This window comes from Megalopta genalis, chromosome 3 (assembly GCF_051020955.1).
Source record: "Megalopta genalis isolate 19385.01 chromosome 3, iyMegGena1_principal, whole genome shotgun sequence".
NCBI lineage: Eukaryota > Metazoa > Arthropoda > Insecta > Hymenoptera > Halictidae > Megalopta > Megalopta genalis.
The window spans coordinates 31,973,274-31,983,238 of NC_135015.1; the positions used below are offsets into that span (position 1 = coordinate 31,973,274).

The following is a 9,965-nucleotide window of genomic DNA, read 5'->3' on the forward strand; positions in this document are numbered from 1 at the left end:
GATACGCACGCTTCACGATGAGAACCTCTGCTATCATTCACATCGTGGACAGCACGACTCTCGACGATGTGCTGATTTATTTGGGCAAGTATCCACCGCAAATTCCAACTCTATTCCATCGAGGTCTTTACATTATTGCCTCTTACAACATTATTATATATATATATATATATATATATATATATATATTATTATTATTATTATATTATATATATATTATATTATTATATATAATATAAATAAGGCAGATGATATAATATATATATTACATTGGAAGCCTTCTAAATAATAAACTAGAATGGGGGAAATCGTTTAAACATAGTCTGACGATGATCACGTTCACCAGGCGAGTTCGGCTTGTACCAGAAGTTCCTTTTCGGTATGCTGACGATCTTCTGCCTGTTTCTCACGTTCGTCTACTTCACGCAAGCGTTTCTGATCACGCTGCCGAGGGAATACTGGTGCCGTTTGCCCGAGATGGCCGGAATGTCCGGGGAAAAGTTGCGCGAAATTATGATACCCAGCTCGAAGCTGGTGCCATTCGAGGGCCATCATCTGCCTTATTCGAGATGCTGGATCTACGACATGCCTGTCGACAAGGCGGTCTCGATGGGCAAGCCGGACGAAAGCTGGCCGTTAAAGAAGTGCGACGCTTGGGACTTCAAGCTGAGCTACGACGACGTGCCTTACGTGTCCGTCGCGCAGGAGCAAAACTGGGTAAAGGGTTGCGGATCTGTCCCTGACACCCCTAAATCAATCTCCAATCGCGCCTTCGATTGCACGCGAAATAGAGAGCCGAGAAAAGAATTATCTTCCACCGGGCTTTTCCAGGTCTGCGACGAAGCCTACAAGATCCATCTCGCCCAGAGCATCTTCTTCATAGGCTCCATCTTCGGCGGCTTCCTCTTCGGCTGGCTGTCCGATAAATACGGCCGAATACCGGTGCTGATAGCTACCAACTTGACGGCCTTCTTCGGCGGTATGTTCACCGCGACCATCAACAGCTTCTGGCTGTTTTGCCTGTGCAGGTTCATAGTCGGTTTGGCGTACGACAACACGTTCGTGATGGCCTACATACTCGTGCTGGAGTACATCGGGCCAAAATGGCGGACGTTCGTCGCGAACATGTCCTACGGGATATTCTTCACCATCGGCGCTGTCCTATTGCCATGGATGGCCTATTATCTGGCCGACTGGAGAACGTTCGCCGTCGTTACGTCCGCCCCGTTGGTCACCGCGGCCTTCACGTCGTTCGTGCTTCCGGAAAGTGTCAGGTAACCTTGACGTAATCAACGAAGGGAGACTGTGTCGCATTTCGGAAGCAAAGGAAGGTTTGAAAGGAAGTGTGTTGGGAAAGGTGGCTGATCAGCACCGGCCAGTTGGACAAATCGACGAAGATCATTAGGAAGATCGAGAGATGGAACAGAGAAACGATACCGGACAACGTGTACTCGGAATTCATGGACGACTGCGTGCGAACCGCGGACAAACTAGCTTCGGAGGAGCACTCCATCTTGGATCTGTTGAAGACGAGACGTCTCAGGTTAGCCGAACGATCGGCCCGAATCAGCCAGCGATAAGGGATGAGCAACGATAAGCCACGTGTCATCGTCCGAATCTTCCGTAGGAGGATCACGTTGCTGCTGACCATATCCTGGGGCCTTATCCAGATGGCCTACGACGGCCACATCAGGTGCCTGGACATCCTGGGCATGGACATATTCACGACCTTCACGATCGCCTCGGCCACCGAGTTTCCGGCCGTGGTGGTGGTCACCTACACCCTGGACATTGTCGGCCGAAGGTGGAGCCTGGTCGGCTCGTTGATCATTTCAGGATTGTTCTGCCTGTTCGCGACCGGCGTGTCCGTCGGTGCCACCTACGTGTCGTTCGCGATATTCAGCCGGTTCTTCATCAACATCGCGACAAGCATCGCGTTGCAGTACGCCGCGGAGTTACTGCCGACCGTGGTCCGAGGCGAGGGTGTCGCCTTCATACACGTGATGGGATACGTCACGTCCATCCTCAGCCCTTTCATCGCCTTCTCCAGCCGGGTGAACATCTACCTGCCGATGATCATACTCGGCCTCTCGACATTAGCCGCTGGAATCATGTGCCTCTTCCTGCCGGAAACGCTGATGGAGCAGCTGCCGCAGACCTTGGAGGTGAGAGAACCCTGTTCCGTCCTTATCACCGAGCCTGTCGACTTCCGGTGACAAGTCGATACGCGCGTTCTCTCGTGGAAATCGCGTAATTTATTTCCGTCGAATCGAGAGCTATGGCTTCGTAAGGTCTGACAAGTTTCAGAAGCTGTTCCCGCCGTAGCTAATCGAGCCATTCTTAGTGTAACCATTCGTAAATTATTGCCTGTGAAGATGATTTCCCTCTAGACGATTCTGGAGTCCGGATTCTAGTTGTCTGGTTCTTGTGGTCAAGCATAGTCGGATCACTTAGTATTATGACTGTTTTATAACGAATGAAGCGAAGTTCCTTCGCAGAAGGATCAGCTCAGCGATAAGCTATTGGGTTGGCAACTAAGTAATTGCCGACTTCAGTTATAGATGTCTCTCACTCCCATTTATATAATATCCGTAAATGTTATATTATAAAATTATTATTATTATTATTATTATGTTATTTTTTATTATCCGTGAATGTTAGCAACTGGACAAATTGAATGCAGCGGTCAAGGAAAAGCGAGCAGAATTGGTCAATCGTAAAGGTGTCATTTTCCAGCAGGACAATGTTAGGCCGCACACGTCTTTGTCCACTCGGCAAAAATTGATGGATATTGGTTGAGAATTGATGTTACACCCACCATATAGCCCTGATCTCGCGCCATCGGATTACCACTTATTTCGATCCCTGGACAACTCCCTTCGTGGTAAAACTTTTAATGACGATGACGCTGTAAAATCTCACTTAACTCAGTTTCTGGCCGAAAAGGATCAGACTTCCTACGAGCGTGGAATTTTCAAGTTGTCAGAGAGATGGCAAAAGGTCATCGAACAAAATGGAAAATACATTACAGATTAAACTTCGTTCCAAGTAAAAAAAAATTTTTTATTTCATTGAACAAATCGGCAATTACTTGGTTGCCAACCCAATAGTTGAAACGACGCGTGGATTCGAGTCATTATTTCTTCTTTAATTTCGAGCAAAAATTTCTGCCCAAAATCTGTTACAAACTTCGAGGTATCGATAACATAAGACGATTCTAGGCGACTCGGGCGTTCTAAAATTAAGCCACTCTGTTCAAGGACGGGGAGAACTTCGGGATCGGACAGGCATTCTGGGACAATCCGATCGCCAGGAGGAAAATCATGGTACCTCAAGGACATCATGTGAACGCGAGACGTCCAGTCTCGAGACCGGAGGTGTTGCGCAGCAGCATGATCTCCGGTTACCTGGGCGACATCAGAAGATTCTCCAGTCTCAGACAGATCGTGAGTAGATTGTCTGGAATTCTTTGTCTCGTACGTTCTGTTTCAAAAAAAAGTACACGGAATGTGTAAATGAAACAGAAGCTGCTTCTTAATTCGTCAAAATTCATTTTCACGCGATCGCGACAGATGTCTACCTCGCGAGGGGGATGATCGTTTAAGCAGATCAAAAGCTATCCTTCGGACAGATATTGGAAGCCTCGGTTCGCGATTGCCGAAAGTCGCAGAACATCTGCGATCCGATTTTTGTAGATACGATTGAAATTTATTTCAATCTCTATTCCATCGTCGTTTTACTAAAATGACGGAATCATAAAATATTATACAACGGACGTAATCGATTATATTTTAATTAGCTAGTCGTTCCCTGGTTCTTGCAGGAAAATATTAATCGTGCAGAACATTAACTTAGGATTTCGTACTATAATTATCAACAGTCTTGTTATGGTGCCTGAGATAGTGTACGGAACGTGTGCTTTTTAGAAGACTGTCATTTTCAGTTTCGTTTATTGTATCGACTGAGTACGAACAATTCCGGCCAGTTAATTAAAATTTCTCGTGGGATCAATTTGTTTGTCTAACACGCTAATTAAGTACAGGAATCACAGCTGACGATTGCTTTGTGTTTGTTGCAGGTCGACGAACGCCGAGCCAGCGAACTAAGGAGATAGGTCCTGCGCTATTGTTATAAAAAACGAAACTGATTTTGTTCGCAATACGATATCGTTCGCAGTGAACCGTGCGGCGGCGGCTTCTTTAGAGGTTTAGGACGTTTAGGTTAATCGGTGGAAATTAGCGAGAACCGTGGGCCGACATGTGGTGCCGTTTAACGCGGACACGTTCCTCCGCTCGAGTTTCGTCTCGCTTTCCCTGAAAGCCCATAAATCCACGCGGCACGGGCTTTTCTTTTTATTTCGGGCGACGCACCCCCCACGCCGTGGGTGGTTCGCTAAGAAAAGAACAGAACGGCGATCGTACGGGGAAGAGGGGGGGGGGGCTGCTGGAATTACAAGGTGCGATGAAGAAGAGACTTCGATCAGTTCTTTATTACACTCTTACGTGTCAATCTGTTGAATTTGGTAGAAGCACGATCGAATCGCCAAAGATCTACCACGAAAACTGTCCCTGCTTCGAGGAAGCTATTATACATTCTAGCACACACTAAGGGTGAATTAGAGTCTGCTTTCTTTTTTAATCTATCTCAAGCATAAATAATCATTCATCGCAATCAATTCGAATATTTTGAACGACTAGAATCGTTATACAGGGTGTCCCACAATTATTTTAACAGCCGAAAATGAGGGGTAGCTGAGGTCATTTGAAGTAACTTTTTCCTTTGCGAAAATGCAATCCGCGGCTTTGTTTACGAGTTATTAACGAAAAACACTGGCCAATGAGAGGTGACGGTGCGAGAGAGAGGGTCCGCGAGAGAGTCCGCAGCACGAGGCTTTGACAGAAGGTCGGGACGGACTCGAGCCGCGTTCGAAGTATTGAACAAGTCACGAAGCGAGAACTTTCCGGATTTTTTTAACTACATAACAGTGATATTTTTAAGAAAAACGCTGTTCACCTTTACTTTAGAACGTCTGAAGAATATTCACTAATTTTTCGGACTCGAAATAATATGTAGTTTAACCGTGACAGTCGTTTTAATTTTCTGGTGTGCATGACACCTTATGTGTACCATATGAAATTTTTATGCAAGGTGTACAGTGAAGATTAACAAAGTTCGTAAATGATATTTTACGTTAATGGTATTTTATTTAAATAATTCCGTGTCCGAACATAGTTCAACGAATGATTCGCAAAGCTAATTTAATAAATAATAATCGTGTTAAAGGACGTAAGGGATATGTTTGTTAGAGAAATATGAAGAATATTATCAATAAGAAACTCACCCATTTAGTTGTAAAATCCACTTCATGTATCCGACGGCGACGAACAGAAGGATGTCTCCGGGCAGGCAATTTCAACGTTTACTTTCACTGCATTATTACTAAACACTGATCACTTATCAATAATATTTATGGACCAACTTTCCTGGGTTAATATGTATAGTTCTGAAAAGAGCCGATTTTTTTATGCGACGCGTTCGAAGTTCTCACTGTTAACGACACGTATGTACCGCGTTGTCGAGATGAACTGCAGAAGACTGGCACGATGGCCGACTGTGTTTCGTTCTCCTACGAGCGAATTTCAACTGTTTTCCATCGAACGCGAGCATTGTCAGCCATCGTGCTAGTCTTCCGCAGTTTATCCCGTCAACGCGGTATGTGTTCTTAACGATATGAACTTCGAACGCGTCGCATAAAACAATCGGCTCTTTTCAGAGCCATACATATTAACCCAGGAAAGTTGGTCCATAAATATTATTGATAAGTGATCAGTGTTTAGTGATAATGCAGTGAAAGTAAACGTTGAAATTGCCTGCCTGGAGATATCCTTCTGTTCGTCGCCGTCGGATACAGATCAGCTGTGGAGTTCATCATACATTGTACGAGGTCAATGCACTATCCTCCTGCACACATTTCCGTGCATGAAGTGGATTTTACAACTAAATGGGTGAGTTTCTTGTTGATAATATTCTTCATATTTCTCTAACAAACATATCCCTTACGTCCTTTAACATGATTATTATTTATTAAATTAGCTTTGCGAATCATTCGTTGAACTATGTTCGGACACGGAATTATTTAAATAAAATACCATTAACGTAAAATATCATTTACGTACTTTGTTAATCTTCACTGTACACCTTGCTAAAAATTTCACATGTTACACACGAGGTGTCATGCACACTAGAAAATTAAAACGGCCGTCACGGTTAAATTATTTATTATTTCGGGTCCGAAAAATGAGTAAATATTCTTCAGACGTTCTAAAGTAAAGGTGAACAGCGTTTTTCTTAAAAATATCACTGTTACGTAGTAAAAAAAAATCCCGAAAGTTCTCGCTTCGTGATTTGTTCAATACTTCGAACGTGGCTCGAGTCCGTCCCGACAATCTGTCAAAGCCTCGTGCTGCGGACTCTCTCGCGGACTCTCTCTCTCTCGCACCGTCACCTCTCATTGGCCAGTGTTTTTCGTTAATAACTCGCAAACGAAGCCGCGGATTGCATTTTCGCAAAGGAAAAAGTTACTTCAAATGACCTCAGCTACCCCTCATTTTCGGCTGTTAAAATAATTGTGGGACACCCTGTATATGGATTCGAATCGGTTACATGTGTTGCCCCCACCCCATTCCATCCCCTTAATTAACGTTCACACTGCTACGTACGGATCAGATTTGAAATAAAAATTTGTAGCATAATTAGTGAAACATCTTCGCTTCTGCATGCAAACGATTTTTTTTTATTATGATAAGTATGTTCAGAGAATTTGAAATTCGTACGTACTGGTGATTTGTTTAAATTTAAAGAATTTGGATACAGTTAGTCATTCGGATCATCAAGGTGACCGATACCACTTAAGTAATTTGATATTGTGTAAAACAGTCTATGAAAAACATATTACAAATTTAGTGTACGTACGTTTAGAACGCTGTCGGCTTGTTATTTTCTGTATTTGGGAAGAAACCGCGTGTTCAAGCGTGTACTGCTTCCGTCGAAGACCAAACAAATTCCAAAACAAATTCCACTTCCAGTATCGTATCGATTTAATTTTAAGCTGTAGACTTTATACGTAAACTAAAATGCAAGCATCTCGTATTGGCAGTGCTGCGCCGAGCGCCATCTAGAGAAGAGGCTGCACGGCTTCGGGTCGTAGCTTGATCACTTAACGACGGTCACAACAGAAATATCTTTATTCTGATTAGCTCACAATCCATTGTTGAAACAGGATTCGGCGCGAATAGGATGCGTAGTGATGTCGATATGGGAACGGCAACATTAGGGATAGTCATTTGTTTGTGTCATTTGCAAAGTTAGAAAAACGTGACAGCAGTGGAGATACATACATATATAGTATTTTAAATTTTATATGATAAGACGCAGGTGGGTTCGAAAGTCCGGAACGTATTGTGTGTTTTCTCAAATGTTTTCTCATAATATCATTTTTTTACGTACATTTGTTGCAGATGTTTGTGACGTAGCCATATTTCATTTCAAGTGATTATTGTAAGAATCGAGAAACAGCCAAAATGGGTATTCAGGGATTAGCAGCATATGTGAACAACTTTTGCCTAGAAGACTATGAGCTGGGGGATACAGACTTAGTCCTTGATGGGAACAATATAGCGTATAGTTTATATATTAATTATGCTAATTGTAATGATTTGTGTGGCGGTGATTATGACAAGTATAGTCAAGCTGTGTCGGATTTTTTTGATGATTTGCATAATGTCGATATAAAACCACTAGTTTTTCTACATGGTAGTTGCAAGGAATCAAGAGTTCCTACAATGCTAAGCAGAATGAGTTCTAAGATTAAATCGGTATCGGACATATTATCTGGAAATGATGGAAGAATTGTACCTTTATTGTTATTACATGTTTTTGTGGATGTTTTGAGGAAAAAGAGTGTTCCACACGCAAGATGCTTGTTCGAAGCTGATGAAACTATAGCTGTAGTAGCGAAAGCATTAAATTGTCCTGTAGTTAGTAGCGCTTCTGCCTTCTATGTGTACAACGTATTGACCGTTCAATGTGATACATTAATTTCTAATATGTTAAAGAGATCCAAAAATGCTAGTACAAAGACGATACATTGCAAAATTTATAGATTAGAAAATTTACTAAATTCTTTTAGAGGACTGAATCAAGATACATTGTCGTTAGCTTCGATTATATTATGCAACGATGATATACGATTAAGAGAAACATTACATAACTTTCTCAGAATGAGAAAACGTCGGTGTCGTCCAGATAAAGCTAATATGTTTCAAACAACATTAAATTGGTTAAGTAAGCTTACATTAAAGGAAGCCGTTACTGAAATATTAATAACGGTACCTATCCCAATGAGACAATACGCTTTAAAAATGATAGAGGCGAATGTAAATAGATATAAAAATCCATGTGCAGAGATATTTACACACTTGAGTATTCCAGAAGAAAGTTGTGCCGACTATACAAGAGAACCCTACAAATATGAAGGAGATATTTCTACTTTACCATACAGAATGAATGCGCAAACATCGACAGAACATAGAACACAATATTTCATGACATTAAGTGATACAATTCTTCAGTGGAAACAAGGTAGTGATGATTCAATGATCGATAGACTGCCTCATTGGTTGAAATATGAATTTTCATTGGCTAAACATTTACCATTCGTAATAGACATAGTAGAGTATTATTTTAACATCATACCAACACAACTGGAAATGTTACATTTTCCTACAAGCGCTTCGATAGGATTTGATATCTTGCGTACTATATTTGGACTTTTAAATTCTGTAGTGCCCGATGAAAGGAAGAGAAACTATCTCAACACTGTAATCAGGAATCAAGGGTTGAGTATTGTATGCTCTAGATTAACAGAGACTGTAACTGTACCTTTATCAACTTCAAGAGAACTTTCACATTCTGCACGCAAAGCAATTATTGATAATGTTTTGGGAGTTAAGAATATCCAAATAACCGAAGAGGTTTTACCAGAATGGCAGTTGTATATTGCTTGCCTTAAATATTGGACAAGTCAGACACAACAATATCAGTTGCCTATGCGTCATGGGTGTATACATTCAATACTTATTTGTATGCTGTACCAAAAGACAGTTTCAAAAATTGGATACTATAGTTCTTTGGACACCTTTACAAAATCAAAGGAAACATTAATTAAATCATTAATGAAAGAAAGGCAATTAAATAATATTAAACCAAATGAAAAAATCACTCTTGCCGTGGCCTGCGAAGAAATTGATACTTTAGATTGTCTTTTAGCAGCACCATTTTTTATTTCAAATTCTCAAAAACAACCAGAAGACCCTAATGTCCATGAACATGTCGTTCAACATGCATTTGCACAATTTCAGTTCTCTTTGTCTATGGGAATATGTTTAAATGCACTTCTCGGCTTTCCTTACGATGAACCAGAAATAGCCAATTTGTATAATGGTACTTTATTATATAATCTCTGCACTGCGTTTCGCAGTCGTAAAGATCTTCACACATACAAAAATATTATTTTCGATCGGTCTCCGACTCTTTTAAGAGCATATAATGTATTGCTGTCGAAAGTGAAACCATTATTTTTTTAAACTCAAATACGAAAAATCGTTATATATCATTTCTGTACGATATCGTGTTACATTCACGGAAATAAACTACTTTTAAATGTTATCATGCGCAATTACTTCAACCCTAAATACGGTAAAATTGGTCACTGCACCGAGTGTGAAGGCGGCGGAAACATTTTTCCATTCTCGAAACAGTTTCTTCAGCTACGCCTCGCTGAATACAATTCCAAGCAAATGACCATAATATAATAGTTAATAATACGAAATCTGCCTTCGTAGTTGTTTCGAGTACCTTGGCTTAGCAAAGAAACTACAATATGTACGTTTCGATAATATTTCCGA

At 41.4% G+C, this 9,965-nt stretch overlaps 2 protein-coding genes across 4 annotated transcripts; both read left to right on the forward strand.

Moving 5' to 3' along the window:
• The first annotated feature begins 911 nt into the window (after positions 1-911).
• LOC143259207 (organic cation transporter protein) lies at positions 912-4,885 on the forward strand. Its single transcript, XM_076520607.1, has 5 exons — positions 912-1,274; positions 1,358-1,543; positions 1,628-2,165; positions 3,261-3,446; positions 4,079-4,885. The coding sequence occupies exons 1-5, from the start codon at positions 982-984 to the stop codon at positions 4,112-4,114; spliced, it is 1,239 nt and encodes a 412-aa protein (XP_076376722.1). The 5' UTR covers positions 912-981; the 3' UTR covers positions 4,115-4,885.
• A 2,241-nt stretch (positions 4,886-7,126) lies between these two features.
• LOC143259206 (protein asteroid-like) lies at positions 7,127-9,726 on the forward strand. Of its 3 annotated transcripts, none has more exons than XM_076520605.1 (3): positions 7,127-7,434; positions 7,518-8,640; positions 8,845-9,726. In XM_076520605.1, the coding sequence occupies exons 2-3, from the start codon at positions 7,581-7,583 to the stop codon at positions 9,642-9,644; spliced, it is 1,860 nt and encodes a 619-aa protein (XP_076376720.1). In that variant the 5' UTR covers positions 7,127-7,434; positions 7,518-7,580; the 3' UTR covers positions 9,645-9,726. The 3 variants fall into 3 exon arrangements, with proteins under 3 accessions (XP_076376720.1, XP_076376719.1, XP_076376721.1); XM_076520606.1 differs by having other exon boundaries at positions 7,146-7,434; positions 7,518-7,678; positions 8,189-9,726; XM_076520604.1 differs by having other exon boundaries at positions 7,130-7,434; positions 7,518-9,726.
• The last annotated feature ends 239 nt before the right edge of the window (positions 9,727-9,965 follow it).